This window comes from Cyrtonyx montezumae, unplaced genomic scaffold, assembly GCF_038088225.1.
Source record: "Cyrtonyx montezumae isolate F1298 unplaced genomic scaffold, pur_monq_1.0 scaffold_5, whole genome shotgun sequence".
In the NCBI taxonomy this organism is placed as follows: Eukaryota; Metazoa; Chordata; class Aves; order Galliformes; family Odontophoridae; genus Cyrtonyx; species Cyrtonyx montezumae.
The window spans coordinates 17,573,507-17,591,820 of NW_027072056.1; the positions used below are offsets into that span (position 1 = coordinate 17,573,507).

An 18,314-nucleotide genomic window follows, 5' to 3' on the forward strand; every position below is an offset into this window, starting at 1 on the left:
TTCAAAGTCTATCAAAAATTATGCTGCTGCTGAAATAGAGCACAACAGCACAGAATTTGATGCAATATAGGTGACAGGAAGGGACAGGGGCAGAAAGGGAGCGGGCAGTAAATGTGAAGCGATGCAACAAAGCCAGAGGAAGGCAGACATATCTTCACACTGAAAAACAAACACAAAATTTCTGAAGGATTTCTTAAAATGGGAAAAAAATCCAAATGAAAATTTAAATTCCTTTAGTATTCTGCCACATTAAGACAAATTAATTGTCTTAAAAAGAAGGTGCATAACTAACAATTTTATCAAGGTTACAACCTTCTCTAAGCATTTACACATATTAGGTTTAAATTTAGTTTCTATAATTCTTTATATTACGTACAGAGTTTCTGTTCAAAAACTCATTTGCCAAAGCCTTTCCTTGTCATAGAATAAAATCCAACAACCAAAGGTCAAAGCACGCTGAACATGAGTGCTGCAGACAGAAGGGAGCGTTCTCCATATTTCAAGTAAAAATAAAGTACTTAAAAATAGAAATGTTCCCCTCATTTTATGTTGATTCAATTAATTATGCAATTTTATAATACCTGGAACTTTTGTAGTGTAGCATTTATTCCACTGAGCTTAATCAAGATTTTCGGAAGCATAAAGAGGAGAAGCATGAGTCTTTTGTCTTCAAAGTATCCCACCATTTTCTTTTTAGCACTGGGGCTAAATTCCCTTCTCAAGCATAGCAGTGTCAATATGGCAAAGTACTCACTGATTACTGATGAGATGCAGAATACAGAGTATAATTCAATTTTCAAATAGATCTTATAGTCGTAAAATGGAATAAACAAAATTAAGTTTTAGTAAAATGGAATAAACAAAATTAAGTTTTTATTAAACAATAATAATTATATATTTGGAAATATAACGAATCATGCTTGCAGCTGCTGCCTCTCATTTTGAACCTGAAAGCCTAAGAGTATATCTGTACTTATAGGCTCACATACTTTGTGAATAGCTTAAAATCTGACCAATATTTTTCTTTATATGCACAACTGACATAGACCATTGGCTCATATACTGATTGAAGCCAGAGTGAATTCCACTGAAGTAATCTGGACTTGTTCTATGACGGAAATTAGATCTGGACTCATCTGTTTACATCATCTCCATTTATCTGGCAGAGAGGACCAATCAGGGAAATCTGAACAACTAACACAGCCTGGCACCTAGACAGATGAAACCATCTTATTTAAAATTAGGGTATTCAAAATGATATAGCAAGGAAACAACTCATTGAGAAAAAAAATATTTTTGTACAGTCTTCGGCTTTATGTTCTAAAACAGAAGAAAAAGCAATAAAGAAAGAGCAAAGAATTGCAATTTGAGCTGAAGCATGTGTTCTTTTGTTTGTTTGTTTTTTGTGTCTTGCACAAAAAAAAATTGTGATAAAAAGTCTGTCAGTTTGTAAACTGTACAACTGCAAATATGTTGGGCTACAAAATTTAGGTTTTCTGGATTTTAATATATGTATAAATATATCTACATTACATTTAAAATACAATGATAAAAATAAAAAATATAAATAACCAAGTTATTTTTGATATAGCTATTTGGATTTGAAGTGTCCATGTCTATACATAGCTCAATTAAGGCAGTAAAATGAAGATTTTGCCAATTCAGGGCTTGTTCCATCTGCTGAAATAAAGATAGCATTTGTACTTAGAGTCAACAAACTTTAAAATACAGTTCTTTATCTGTATTCCTATCAACAGATGTCACTGCTGAAAGCTTATAAACTTTGGTTTTAAGGTGCAGTTATATGTTCTAAAAAGGAAATAAATTTGTGTTCACTCTATAGATGACTGCAGAAGTACTACATGAACAAGAGAACTGACATACGTGTTACTATTTTCTTCTAGAATACTGAAAAAACTCTGAAAAGCACATCTATTATACTGTGGGGTTTTTTTATTATTATTTTTTTAATGGTTAGGTTGCTAAAAATTATAGCCAGCCCTATCCCAAGGACCTGATGGCAGATGGAGTGAACAGTCCTATTGGCCTCCTTGATCTCATGCACACGGTCTTGAGTTCCTTTCTCTGATTTCACAATTGGAACAGAAAGGATCATATCTGAACCCATTTTATAATTCTAAACTACAGCTATAGTCACCTATCCTTACTTCTAATTTCACCTGCTTTAACACCAGTCTGGCTGCAAACTGGCTGTACTTTTTACTGTGAATGACCACACTCCTAATAAATAGGATCAATAAACAAGATGTTCTTCCTGAAGTTTTTTAATACATGTATCTTATACACGTCCTTGATTGGTCTTTTTTTTTTTCCCCTGAAGTATTTACTTGCTTTGTCTCACAACTTTTAAAATCTATAAAATCTGTTTGCTTTGTTCAATTGCCTTTTAAGAGAGAAGTTTCTATTCAATGCTAATTTTGCTATAATTCATTCAGGGAGAGCTATTAGTAAAGACAGAATTCTACGTTTTTCAGTTATTTGATTGAAATAGCTGCATATCAACGTTTTGGAGACAGAATAAAAGAAAATAGAGAACAAGAGCAAAGTGCAATTATGTTACAAAAACATCATTAAGGTCTTTTCTACAAAGAACATCAGGATTTTCATACACAAACAGAATTATGAAGCAATTCAGGTAATCTGCCACTGAAATCAGATTTTCTCAGCATATCTGCAATGAAGGCTTCACTCCAAATAGATCACTCTGGTAGGCAGCCCTTGTTCAGGCTCCAATGCAGAAGAGTGTGTTTTTTATTCTGACTTAAGTTTAAGCTTTACTTTTACTATTTGTTTCCTGCTGGTGTCTCCATATTCAGATCACAATGGGTGAGTTCTTAACAGCTATAATCCAGGACAGCTCCTCCTATCCAATGTGAAGACATTTTAGTCCCCTGTTCAGATGGCCACCATTCCAGGAAATGCTCAGCACCAAGATGACAATTCCAGCTGAGCTCAGCTAGCAGTTAGATGCTAAGCTAGGTAATGGCATTTAAAGACAAGACTGAAAACTCTGTAGATTGGAATAAGTGTCCAGAGTTATCTGACATTTTAAAGTTCCTTAACAGAAAACATACTCTTGAAAAGTTCATTTTGAATACAGGACTGAGCTCATGAATCAAAGCTCTGATGTGTTGCACCTTATGTCACCAAAAAATAAAAAAAAGAGAAAACATCAGTAACAAGTAGACCAAAGGAGGTTACTGGTGCTAATTCAAAGCTAAATTGAACAAAAATAAAAAAAAAGTAGTTATAGTAGTTGTGTTTCCCCAAGTATTTCTGAAGGTTGTTTGAAAAGCCAAATAATTAATCAACAGAAATCAAGCAGCCAATTTCCATCTCTTATGCAAAAGCACTTAAGGAGATACTTTAGTTCCCTGACTTTATCTCATATTCACCTACATGCAAATTGGATGATCCTAAGTCTTACAAAAAAAAGGAAGTGTTGCTACATTAGTGTGAGATGAAACCTAATATGTTAAGAGGAAAGAATTGTCCAATTTGACATCTCTGTTGAACGCGATAACTTCCCTCATAATACAGAATTTTATACAAGATCATAATATAAGCTATAAATAGATTTTAACTAATTATATGCTATATGATATATAAATATTGATATTCATTTTGAGGCAGAGACAAGAGAAAAGAGACTACAACAGAAAAACTACTTCTACCCAAAACTAGAAGTAGTTTGGGTAGAACTTTGAGTACCCAGAACTAGAAGGAACTATAGCACTAGAAGGTTAGTGTTTTGTTTTGAGAAAAAATTATATCTCCTACATAGCTACCAAATTCAGTACATGTATGCAAAAAAAAAAAAAAAAAAAAAGAATCTTGAACAGTTGAAGAATTTATGAACTAGTAGTAAACACCTATGGTAGTGCTGTTGCTAAAGAATTAATTAATAAAATGATACTCTGATTAATTCAGTAACTAAATGTGCGAAATATAGGACAGTGGGAAACACGAGAAAATTCAGATAACCTCAGGCATGTTCCTACCTACTAGAGTAGCAAGCTTCAGATTTTCATTTGTTGGATTTCAGTGTCTGAATACAAAAATGTGTTGATATGTGTGCATAAATCCAATTATTCATTACCTCTCATAACAAACTTATTTTTGAAGTAAAAGCAATGAATGTAAAATAAATTTTCCCATCACACAGTACGAAGTCACTACTGGACAAAATGGAAAACAATCATTAGACATGCTATAAATATGCAGTGGCTTCTTTGTACTTTCAGGATTATCAGCCAGCAGAAAAAAATACAACGAAAAATAAGAAAAAAATGGCATCTGTCATTACCATCTATGCTGAGAGCCTGTCACTGACACAGCATGCAGTAACCAGCCAGGGATGCAATTGGATTACAAATCTCAGCATAAGCAAAGGACGGCACTGAAAAACGAAGGCATTGCTGTAGGCAATGTAACTTCTTTCCAAGTCAGCTAAGTCTCACTAACATAGGCACTCAGAAGACCTGCGTACGTAGAACTGTCCAGCTGGTCACTGCAAGCAGTTGAAATTCCAACAAATATCAAACACAGATGCTAAATATCAACTCCAGAAATTTAGCTTCAGTGCTGAACTGTATCCCAGCATTTGTCTACTGTGTTAGGCTGATTCTACGAATTCATGCTGAATTTAGGTGAGGAGATGAAGTAGTTGCCCCATTATTTTACATACCATTGTTGGACCACAGCATCCTTTTTCCTCTTACATAAACTGGGGATTAAACAATGCTTCCTCTCTTTCTTACCTTTTTTATTATTTGTTATTCTGATTGCCACAGTTTGGAGTACAAATTCTCCACAAATTCTAGAAAGAAAACCAGTCTAAGAATACTCTAGTCATGTCATCTTTCCATAACATGACAAATAAATGATATAAGAGGAAAATGAATTAGTTCTGTCCTTTAATGCTTCCACCAATTTGAAGGAGTCATTAGTGGGAAAGATGTGAAAAATGTGCTGCTGTTTTCAATATATAACTGAACCAATGAATTTGTGTTGGCCAATGAAGATGGTTCATCAAATCTTTATCAAGGGTTCTGCAATTTCAAATCATTTTCATTACTTAGTTTATATCCACCAGAGTTCAAATGTAAAGTGCAAGAATACTTGAGGCTATTTGCTTTTAAGGCCAAAGAGCTACTGAGAAATTCCAATCATATCTACCCTAACTAGGCTGGAATACACAGAGAATATATATATATATATATATATTCTCTGAATATATATAGTTTGGACAAACACAGTGCGACTGTCTGTCAGAACACCTCATGTCTTCCACTGCAAAATCTCCTCTTTCATATCTAATGCTGAGAAAATTCCCAGGTTTTTTTTTATTATTATTATTTGTTTGTTTTTTGAATGTTGTTACTTGTTCACCACAGTTCACACAGCATTCCCAAAGTTACAGAGAAAGTTTGTATCATCAGGTTTTCTCTCACTTTTTTTTTTATTATTATTATTTCTACTGCTTGCAATAGCTACAGAATAACAGAATAAAATACACACTGTCAGAAGGGTTTTCAGCAGGTTTGTATTTACCCTTTGCTTGAACTGGATTATCTGTTCTTTCATGCAAGAAGGCTAAGGGTAAAATAAAAACTCTCACTTGTGTGCTTAAGAGAATATGTGCTAAATAAAACAATTTCTGTGAAATATTGCTGTGCTTTTTTACTGCTTTTTTAAAGACAAGTTTGGTTTTGTGCAAATGCACTAAGACTGTCACCACAGACAACAGTTCTGCTTTGCACATCTCACATGCCATTAAACTGCAAAATATTAGTAAGATGCCTCAGACCAGTACATGGGAGACTGTTCAACAAAGCAAGTAATTTAAGTTATGGAGAGACCGTATGGCAATTGGAGAATTATGCTGCACCTATATTAACAAATTTTACAAATAAAATTTGCCTCTTACTATTATATGACCTTAAGGCAGATGGGATCTATTGAAATATCATGAACTGCTCCCAGCTGTGGGAGGACAAGCAGAAAAATCAAGACACAAACCAAGTTATCCAGCAATTTCTCAGCTAAAATAACAAAATGCAGATGGTTTTATGTACGACAGAAAATCCAACTGATATCGCAGACTGTTTTGAATTCTTCAAAGCAAGGTCAAATGCTACATCTAAAAATTATCAACAGCAGATTTTCTCCAATATGGATATTTGGCTCTCCAGCTTGGTATCACTTCATACACCCCGAACTGTGCCTTTTGAATGTTAACTTCATTCACCATCTCTCTCACTTACCCCAGTCTGTGCTCCTATTTGCTGGCTGAAGGCTCTGGAAATTTGTTTCACAAGTATGAAATCATAGCACAATTTGTCTTTAAAAAGGCAATACTTCTTTTGGTTGGTGCAGAATTCCTGTCTTCAGAGGAATAATGTTAAAGATACTGATAACTGATGAGAAAGTCTGTCAGACTCAAAACAGGAATTTAAAGAATGACATCAAAAGGAACAGATCACTGTAGAAAGTTAACCCGATAAGTTATCTGTGGAAATTGGTACTCAAAAGCATCACAATTTCATGAGGGAATTCGTGGCACACAACAAAAATTTCCAGTTTGCACACCACATAGTGACACAAGGGCAGGCTGCTGTGTTTCTGCCTGGGCTTTCCAAGGATAAAGGGTTGGTTTTCATATGCAGTATACTTGGGTGCACTGGACTTCTGCTTTCTGAATATTTCAGGCTCATTTTGTATGCACCATGCCAGCATTCTGATACACGTTGTAACTGCAGAATAACATTCTGTCTCTGCTGTTTGGAAATCATGAACCACTCTGCCAAATCCTCTAGTTCCACATCAAGGAAATTTTTAAATGAAAAAGGAAGACATCAACTGAAAAATTGAAATCCAGATGTACAGTTGCCTTGAAGGAGAGGCCACTGGGATGCATAAGCACAACACCACACGGCTTTTTCAAAGAGTCATCTGATGGCAAAAAAAGGTGTGTTGTAGTGGGAACAACACGTGAATATGAGCATACTTTACTGAAGTAATTATGCCAGTAATAATCTGCAGGAAGAAACATTTCTGGTAAAACTTTGCAGGTGTGCTGTACAGGGTTTGTAAAATTGTTTCCACTTGATATTACAGAGATTACATCCCTGCCAAAAATACAACAGATGCTTCAGTGAAATGCAAAGAAGTTTCAAGCTGGTTGACTACATTGGGATCTTGTTTTGGTGTCAAATTCTGGCAACAAGCAGTATTATTACTGCTCTTCATAGCATTATTGTATTGCTTCAAAATAGGCACTATCAGTCTTTGGAACTGTAAGGATTTTCCTCCTTTCATGTTAATTTAGATATTATCTTCTGTTCAATAAACTTAATATTTCAATAATTTGTGGAAATATTGTGCAGAAGTCATATATGTAGAGATATTTGTAATTTTTTCAGCATAGAAGGATACAGTAAAAGCTCATTCACTGACACTACTGAATGAAGATGAGATGGAATTCCCTATCCAATTATTTAGCAGAGGTACCATGCATCAAACCACAAAATTTGACTTACAGTGATTGTGCAGACAAGAACTATCGAAGATACAGAAACCACTACAGTCCAAATATGAACGGATATTTTGTTCAATTGTCTTAGAGAATTAATGGCACTATGCAATAGATAAATGGGAATATATATGCCTCTCATGCTTTAAGAGAAAAGAGTAGCATGATCTGTCAGAGAATTCATCATATCACAGTTTCCATGCTGTATATTTTCTTATTTAAAATATGGATTTCATTTCCCAATCACACCAAAGTTTAATGTTTTTTATTCCATTTGCTTCAAGAAAATAATCTTTCTGCCATATTTTTGGAAATGATTATTCAGAAAAAAAAAACCAAAAAACCCAACAAGTGGAGCTGTAGTGTACTACACACACACACACACAAAAGGTATTTTCTCTACAAGTGAAAATATTGCTCATCAAATATTGCCATTTTATGTAAAGTCTATAAGTTAATTGCATTACAGTAGTTAGTTCCACTTTATGCAGCTCTATAATCAAAGTGTAGAATAATTAGGATCACTAATAATTTTCTCAAGAGTTATCTGTCAGCACCCATAACTCATTATAAAACCAATTATGTCATTTCTGGCATATCTTTCAATACTTTGGCGTCTGCCAAAGTAAAAATCAATAAAAGGTTATTGCTATTCCAAGGCTGTTATCAGGTTAAGTGGCTCCAGTGGCACTCCCTGTTGGGGGACTGCCATTAAAGCTTTTGGAACTGCACAGTCTTGGAACATGATCAGACTACTCCGGTGAGCATACTTCAAAGCACAGAAGTATTTTCAGTCTTATCATTAATACCTCCAATTAACCATTTACCATGAAATATGCTAAATAACACTGACAAAACTTGTTGGAATATAGCACATCTTTCTATGAATATGTGTTTGACAACAATTGCATTTCAAACAACTTCTCCTGGTCTGTGTTCATTCCCTGCCACCCAGGCAAACATTCCTCCACTTGAATACTTGATATATGCATTATAAAACACTCTTCAGATTTCAAGGTCTGTAAATCCCACTTAAGATATCACTACATTTTGAAACGAAACATGCTACTACAGCAATTACAGTCTTGGTTCTTCACCACAATGAAGCCCTAGTAATTATTTTGCCAAAGCTGCTCATCTGCCTACGTATTATATTTCCATATTGCTGATCTTTGAGAATTTATTTTTGTCATTGCCAAAAGAAATGTTTCAACAGCAGCTGCTCTTCCAAAAGAAGGAACTTCAAATAAACGAAGAAATCAGCTTGTTAGGTCTAAATAGTTTTGGCTTATAGGAAGTCTGAGTGCAAGTGAACGAATTCATGAAGGAGTCTTCATTTATAGTCATGTATCTTTGCAAAATCAGGGCTTGACAAGTGGACACAGTGAAGAAAGAAAAAGGAGTAATACTGCTTGTATGAATAACATAGAGGAAGTACTATAATGGAGCTATGAAAGAGGAGTCAAAACACATTAAGTTTGGGAATAATCCCTTTGTGGAATGGTCTCCAGAACCAAGCTCCAGGATGGCAAATCCCTTCCCTCCCATGTGACAAAACTGACAGATCATAAAACCAAGAATGTGCAGAAAGTGCCCTCAGAGCCCTCTTTACTGGCAACACTGAGAGCAACAAAAGCTACTTCCTGCTGTCTATGCTCGATGCCTTGTATTCAAGCCAATAACAGGCTTAATGTGAACTATGACAAACAGAACTGAATCATGTTAAATGAAGCACACACAAGAACTTTCTTTTGATCATTCAAGTTAACCAATATCACAGTAGAGAAAATTCAGAAGGTAAATCTCAGTGAAAAATCCTCCAATACTTTTTACTACAAAACAAGTATTAACATGAAAAATAAACAACAGGAGGTCACCTTTCAAAACTGCCTATATTCACAAACCAAAATTTATCTCTGTGAAAGAAAGTACATGAAAATGAGATCTCTCAATTTCTTTTACCTTTGCAATGTTCTCATGCAGTTTGAAGGAGGGATCCAGCTCTTCGGTTTTTGTAGCATGCATAGGAAAAAGAGCTTCGGAGAGAAAGCTAGAATTCTGTGAGAAAGAAATAAGAAGACTTTTAGCATTCATTCAAGATCCATTTCTTCCTCCTAACGCTTACTGAACTTTATTGAGAGAGTTAAAACTCTTCCAATTGTTCTTCAGTTTTGGAAATTAATTAAATTTATTTTACTCATCCAATTAACTGATTCCAAGTCCCTGAAAGAGGCAAATCCCACCTAAATTTTATGATTATTTCTGCAACTGCAGTTAAAGTTACTTCAGGTCAAAGTTACTTCAGAAACAAGCAGAAGGATGCGTCAATGCATGACTATCATGCCATTCTAAAATCTTTTAACTATGAGTAGTTCTAAAAAATATATATTCTTCAAAATGACCTCTGAGCTTTGACACAAAAAATACCTAGATACTTAAATACTTAAACACAACAATACTTAAATATCCTGTTTCATTTACCTGTATTCAGAAGAGGACCAAAAGTTCACCTCAAACAAGCCTCGTGCCAAGGTCTGGTAACCTTACGGCAACTCAATTCAACATCATAATATTAAGTATCTCCTTTCAGAAGGCCTAAATCTTTCATGAAACTTATCCTGGGTTTTGATTTGCCAGCACATTAATATAGTATTACTGTGCTTAACTAGAACATCCTAAGGTCCTTTATTGGATTTTGTATTTGGCATACAACTTGTGCAATGCAGAATAATGTAAAAGCTCAGCAACCTCTCCTTATGTGACTGAGTTTTCCTCTTTCTCATGCTGGGTTCTAAACCATGCAAAGGCTAAAGAAATGTAATGCTGTTAGCTTTAATTCAAACAAAAGAAGTTAAAACAAAGAAGAGGAAAACCCTATTCACCAAGACAAGAAATATATTACTCCTGTACCATGGGGGGTAAAGGGGTGGTATCTGACACAAGATCGCTTAATTGGAATTGTATTTGGATATAATTTTCTCCAAGAGCTAGTCTGGGGCACTACACTGGCACAGCACTTTTAGCTGCCTATCCAAACTAGCATGGGACTTAAAAACACTACAATCAGATCAGCAATGTGAAATGCCAATATGCTTCAATTCAAAACTACTCAGTTTAGGCCTAGTTCCCTACAGATACTCAAATCTACCTCTGGAGATACTCATTACAGCCTGCTTAGGCCTCTGAATAGTCACAAAGACACGTTCAGGAAAACTCAGAGACAGGTAGGTCTCAAAAGACCCAGTTACATTGCTGGTAATTTCTCTTGTTAAATTTTTCTACAAACTAATACCCACATGATTAATACTATAAAGTATTTCCGCATATTTGTAGAGCTTCCACCACTTTCTTACAGAATTAATAGAAATATATAATTAGCCCTCATTCATATACATTCTTGCATTCAGTTGTGCATCTGGGTTTGGTATAACTGGTCATGGAAATATCAGAATAAATAATAAATGAAGATGTTCTCCCCTTCAGAAGGAAGGAAAGATCTCAGAGAGAGGATCCATAGAGTCGCTTATTATAAAGATAAAATACATGCTTCAAGATTACTTCATTACATCTATTCATCTGTTTTAAGCTTGTGCACTAGTTTACAGAGCCATGTCATTTGTTTGAAGAGAGGTTGAGGAAGGTTCTCATTCTGCTACAGTGGTGCTAATGCTGTTCATCATCATTTGCATAATTACAATTAGTAACTTAGAAATGGTTGCATTATTTATATTCTTTCTTAAGTAACTTACTAACTGCTACATGAGATCAGACCATCACACCATCTAAACAAATGTTCTCTCTTTGGAATCTAAAACATGAGAACCAGACAATGCGTACTACAGAGAAACACTTCTTTACCTACTTGTATTTCCCAATACTCCAGACACGTGACACCACCTGAAGAGTACAGATTAGGATTTCTAGTGGTCCAATGTTCTTACCACATTCTTACCACGCAAAAGACAAAAACAATGAAAGTATATATTCATACCCATCTTCTTAATTTAGGTGCCTTCTCAAAGCATCTAATTTAGATGGGATGAACTCGAGCATCTGTATCTTTCAAAGACGGAATCATTTAATGCTCATAACCATTCTGCTCCTTCCAGAAACCATGCACTGGACAAGAATTTTCCCTTTACTTGTGAATTTTACCCATTTACAAACATGTTTGCTGCTCTCCTTCCCTTCACGTGAATATCTTCCGCTTGTCTGTTTTACTGATAAAGGAATCCTCAGGATTCCATTGTGGCATCAATTCAAGAAAAGAACAAGGGTAAAATTCACAGCAGCTCCTAAAGGCTATCAGGGGCTCTGATGGCTATTCTTGTTTTACTGTCACATACATTAATCACACTAATAATTTATGCACTATATTTAATGAAATTATTCCTTTGATCTTTTATGATTAAGAAAGGATACTTCATTAAAAAAAAAACAACAACGGATTACCTATATAATAACATCACCAATAAGAACAGTAGAAAGAATATTAAAGTACCTTCAAAGTGACCAGCAGTTTTACCTAATGAAGATAATGGTATTTTACTCATAAATTTTAAAAATTAATACCTACATATGCTTGCCTGTGCAATCTCACTTTTCAATAATTTTTTTCAAACTATTTAGGGCAAGCTTTAATTGGAGTGGCATCATCCATGTACTAAATTTCCAAACCTCACATACAAAACTACCCTTCTGTGCAGAACAAACAGTTTATGAAAATACCATGTATGAGAATTACAAATGTATGTAAAATGGCAGCACAAATTGGAGGCACAAGACAAACTGTAACTATCAGAGATAAACAAAAGAGAAACTGCCCATGTTCTTCTTTGGTGACATGACATTTCTGATTATCAACATCCATCATAACTCATCTATATGTAAGCTCTTCCACTCCCAAGCAGAGTTACAAAAACAAGACACTATCACAATGAAAATGATGCAGAACACCAGTTACTATATGACTGATAGAAAAAAGATTCAAAACATTTCTAGTTCTAAGTCACAGAGCAATGGAAGTAAAACCTTCTGGAAATTGTTAAAATAGCTGTTTATTAATTACTTAGATACAACATATTTAATGGAAAGTGGAAAAATTATCAGAACTAGCCATGTTATTCTTCATCTAGAGGAAAGGCTGCTTTTATATTTGACCAAATTTGGTATCAATGGTTAGAAAGGAAATGAAAGTCATCAGAGCTAAAGTCCTTTTCTGTTACCACTATTTTACCTAAATTAACATTTTGCCAGAGTACATTTCCCAAGCACAGAGACAGACAGACAGACATGACTTTGACACTGACTTCAATAGACACCAATCAGTAGAACCACTACCAATATCCAGATAAAATTTTGTTCCTTGAAGAAGTAGCAAAGCTATTTTTGTGAATATTCAGAAGAATTTAAAGCGCTATTTAAAAGTTTCTCCCTCACCACTAATGAGGAAGTGACTCTTTCATTATTTATTCAGTTCGCAGCCTTGTCTTCCACGTGCTATGAAATCTACTGGAACCCTTGAAAGTTTTGTCATTTTTTGTTCATGAAGCAGGAGGTCTTGCACCTTTTGCTCAGTTTAAATGGAAAGAAATACTAGGTCATAAGTATTTGAATTCCGCAGGTGAGTGGTGTGATTGAACTCCAAGCAAATTGGAGCTCTCATGTGGATCAGTTTTGTTATATTCCTGGAGACAAATGGAGAGACTTCATTTTTGTTCAGAAGCATGTTTTATGAGAACAGAATTCAGGGTAAGAGTCTTTGCCAAAAAATGTAAGAAAAAAGGTTTGTAAATAACTCCTGTCTCTTGTTTCTCTACACATAATGTTATTTTTAATTTCTTCCTATAAAGACAGGCTGAGAGAACTGGGGCTGTTCAGCCTGGCGAATAGAAGGCTATGGGGAAATCTGATAGTGGCACCTCAGTATCTAAAGGGAGGCTATAGGAATGAAAGGGACAGACTATAAAGCAGAGACTGTTGTGATAGGATAAGAGAAAATGGTTAGAAATTAAAAGAGGAGAGATTTAGATAGAGTATAAGGGATAACCTTTTTACTGTACTGTCCCTGCTTGTAACACTAGGATAAGAATTTATTTTTCCCTCATTTCTGAGGCTATGACTATGCTCTTTGCTTATCTCATCAGTCCCTTCTGCAATGAAAGGTTTAGAGGCCCTGACTTTTATCACTGCGTTTCTTTCACACTGGTCCTCTCCTTCATTTGCTACATCTACACTCTGGAGAACTCATCCATATCTGGAAGCCACTGAGCAATTAAACCCTCTTTCCAAAGACTTCTGACAACCTAGTGGAGACCACAGCAGCTGGGCAAGTTCAGCAGGAAGCCTTTACCACCACATCATTTGAACTTCTGCCTTTTAAAGGAACACAAAATAAACAAAGATGAGCAATAAATCAAAACACGTTGGCATCATGTTGGACCACTGTGAAGCACTCTAAAACTTAGGCAGTTCAACATGCATTCATCCAATTGAAAATCTGCTCATGGCTGTTTGCCAACTTTTGTAATCGTTCTGTAGGTACACAGAACAATCCAAAAGGATCAAGAATGTTTTCTCTTCTGATTTTAAGCTATACTTTTGTAATGCATTAGGCAGAGTAGAAATAATTCTTGAATTCCCAACATAAAACTTCTGGTTTCACTCTTCAGAACAGAAATGAATGAGTATAACATACATTTGGAATCTAGCATCCAAAAATCCCCTTTGTCTCATATTCCTTTCAGAATGATCAGTTAAAGCGATCTTTTCAACACTCATTTAATGAACCATTCTGTGAAATTAGAAAGGTGTTGATGTTCCACTATTCAAATAATGGGTCACTTCTGATTAAACTTCGATTGAACACTCAACTTTCAATCTCAAAAACAAATAGCCTTTTCTTTTTTAATTTGATCCTGATTTCTTGCTGCCCTCCTGTCTCCTGACAGTAATTAATTGATTTATGAATTGATTAAATGAGGATCTAAAATGCAGAAACAAAAATCTGAAAACTCCAAAACTGGCTTGGCTCTTGCTTATATGGGTGGATGCTTGCACTGAAATTCATTCCTGATTTAATAGACTAATATTCCTAACTTATCTTATCCTTCCTCTACTAATAAACTGAGTGGCATGCTTCACCTTCTAAAGGCACTAAATTTGCCACCCCTTGTGTACCTTCCTATACCATACATCCAAATTCATGTTATCAACTTTTATCCAACCCATTTAAAATCATAAAATCACAGCGCTTCTGGTTCTTTAAATTAAACCAGAATAAATACTTAAAAATACTTTAGAGATCTTTTTGGCTGCCATTAAAAATAAAAAACAAAGTTTACCTCACACTGATTTCTCAGACATGGAAATAGTTCTGTTGTAAAACTGCCTTGTTTACTAGACTAGGACAATGCTGCATCTACAATAACATTACAATACCAATATTCCTGTTTTCTTGAGTGCTACTTTGGAAACAGTTATATTATCAGCATTAGTATCCATCTGTGCAGAATAATCCATAAATCCCTGCAGATTTGCGTGCTTTTGTTTTGCTTGTTTTTGAAAGTAAAATACAGTGTTTGTGCAGTATAAACATTGAGTGGAGGTTTCTTGACTCAGCAGTAACGCTCAGACTGGAAAACTTTATCAGTTTGACTTGTCAATATTTGTCAATACTGTCAACACTTACAACAACTTTGCCCTTCACTACACAATATTTGAACTTCCAATTTAGTACAGCAGAAAAGTAAGAGACACTTAGTAATAAACAATAGAAGGAAAGCAATGATAAAAAAAGATCTTATGGCAATTTGTACAGTTAGGTCAAACAGTATAAACACAATAGTCAAATGCTGCCATGAGTCCTAGAGTCTGCAAAGCAAACACACACAAAAAAAAGGATGAAAGTCAAGAGAAAGCTGTTTATTTCTTCATACAGATCAAAGAATCATGTCTAGCGGAGGATAATTTAGAGGTATAAAGCCTCTGCTGCATCAGGATTGAGAATATAATCTGTTGCCTGTTCACATTTATATGCTGGATCTGTTCCATGAACCTGTTTCACTCTTTCTGCTTTTTTGTAATACAACAGCACAAAGAGCAGAATTGCAGCAGCCTGAGGGGGACACACAGACATGCAATATCTGAACAATAAAACAGAAAGGAAGTAATGCCTACCTCCAAAACCAGACTGGAAAACAAGTCTACTTGGGAAGCTGAATTCACCTGCAGTGCCACCACTATCAAGTTATGCTAGTGTCCAAAACTATTACCCATAGAAGACTACAGATGCATGAGGAGTTATCTGTATCAGTAATTCATGGACACTGCCAAAAATCTGTTATATTATGAGGGAGAGAACCATGTCAGAAAGATAAAGCAGGAAAAAAAAAACACCTTTAAAATCTGCTCTGCAGGCTCTCGCTAATTCCTTCTTCCATTTTCACCTAAGTCTAGCACTTGGCATATGATACTTTGGCAACAAATATGCAATTCTATTATTTGTGAAACAGGTGTTTCACCTCAGATAGGCTAAAAGACAATCACTTCTCTATTTCCTTTTTTTTTTTTTTTCCCCTGGCAGTGAAGAAGAGATTGAAGCAAAAGTTTCATTGGAATAAGGGTCAAAGCAAAGTAATGGAAAAATGCATCTCAAACACGTTTTTTCCTTAGCTATCTGGAAAACTTTTCATTTAACTTTTTTTTTTGAGAAGTTACAACATACTTAATTATATTTTTAAATAGATTAAGTGGATCATGTAGCACAGAATATACTGAAGACAAAGTATGATTCTCAAATAGGTGGTTTAAGTTGAACTGGTGAAACAACACCAGGCATTAAGATGTGGCATATAGGATTTCACACTAATAAAGGCCCTTAAATCTGCAAATGTATCACAAAGGAGAGTGTATGCCTCTCTATCTTGCTAACAGACTGACTTTTCCCTTCCTTGCAAATGTCCTTAATATTGAACTAAACATTCACCCATAAAATCCATGAATGATTGAGATTTAAAAGCCATTTTTCACTGGCTAAACAAAACTCAAGATTTAAAATTCGTATAATTTTAAATTACTCCTGTAAAGTAAACCTTTGCAGGTTGCCACAACTTACTCTGTATCAAAAATCTCCATCCTATTCTGCACAGATGGGCATGGCTGCTGGAGTCGCTGACAGGGAGCTTTTTTAAAATAATTCCCCTATTTCACTTGGCTTATGAACTTTTAGTAAAGAAAGACCAAATCTTATTTCTTTTTTTTCCATGTTCTGGTAAAGATATGTACTGACCTTGTGATGTCACCAGATGCTGGACAAAATAAGCAAGGCCTGCCAAGCCAAGCTGCACAGAAAATAGAAGCAGTAGACTTTCAGTCACTGCCATACAATTTACTTCATTATTCAAACCAGTCGGAGACAGAAAAAAAACTTCAAGCCAACAGTCATCAGACAGGAAAAGAATATAAGCACTTTACTTTCATCTCCTTTAACTTAATGTTTTCTTCCTTTTTAAGTGAATTGAAATAATCCCCATAAAGCTGTAAGACTGCAGCATGAAAAAGTAGCTTTTAAGATTTTGGATACTTGCATATCTTTATTCCTTTTTCACATCTTCCCTGGTTGCTTTGAAAGCAGAACCAGCAATGTGAATAGGAAGACGCAGCAGAAATCTAGAACCTTGTGCAAGTTCTTTCCCAATAGGAGGATCAGTTCGTCTGTAAGTCTAAAGGAAAATAAACCCATTATGCTAAGGAAGCAACACAACCATCAAAACAGAGCTTGCTTGCATCTATCAATGAAAATACAAGTTGACTTTAGTAACCTATCAGTGACTCAAATAATGGATCGTGGCTGTATTACAGCCCAATGATCTTGACTTGTTTTCAAATTATTAATAAAAATCTGAAGTGCAAGTGGAAAAGTACTCCAGGTACTCTGCCAGATAACTTCTAGCTGATCTGTTATACTTATCACTCAGAACAACAGTGGCAAAATGGTAAGCTGAAAGGAACATGTTCTTCAGGGAAGACAGATAACTTGGTACCTTCTACCCTTAGATAACACATTCTCAGTAGCTAGATGCTCCAATAAGTTATCAAACAGAAGCAAGAACTAATGTCTAAGTAAATTTCTCACATGTTTTCCCATATCCCACTGACCCAGCTAAAATCCAGGCTGTTTTTATTCCACTGACTTTCAACAGCCCTCAGTCAATTCCAAGAGAATGAAGAGCCTGTGACAGAACATATAAGGGCAGAGTTCATAGCAACAAATCTGTATTCACGTTGTGCAAATGTTAAAGTTGTGCACTTTTGCTTCTGTACAGAAGGTTTATGCAAAGATTTTTCCCTCTTGGATGAAGTGTAGAATATCTGGGATATCAAAGCACTAAGTTTTGTGAGTCTAAATAGACCTTTATAGCAAAGTAATGCATCTGACTGATGAGGACGTCACCAGTTTCATTAACAGTGGTGGAATAACAAAGATTCTGTGCCATGACATTAAATAGTTAAACATTCACTATTTTTCAATAAAACAATTTGTGCAATCAATTGAATGTCAAATGTATTTTGTCTCACTACTAAACTTGACAGTGTTTGCGTACAGGTGAAGAGATGGACTGCGGTAATAATGCACAACTAAGCTGAATAAACTCTACACGTATCAAGAAATTAAAAGCACTGCTATATGCAAAAGACAGAGGGGAAAAAGGAGAAATGTGTTGGTCAGAATAAATAAGAGCATGGCTATTATAAAGAC

General features: G+C 35.2%; 1 protein-coding gene across 1 annotated transcript in view; it reads right to left on the reverse strand.

The window, feature by feature from the left end:
* Positions 1 to 18,314, reverse strand: part of NAALADL2 (N-acetylated alpha-linked acidic dipeptidase like 2) — a 264,780-nt gene that overhangs the window by 28,458 nt on the left and 218,008 nt on the right. The window contains exon 11 of the mRNA XM_065748482.1: positions 9,518 to 9,613. Coding sequence (XP_065604554.1) covers positions 9,518 to 9,613 — 96 coding nt within the window. The remainder of the gene's footprint in view (positions 1 to 9,517; positions 9,614 to 18,314) is intronic.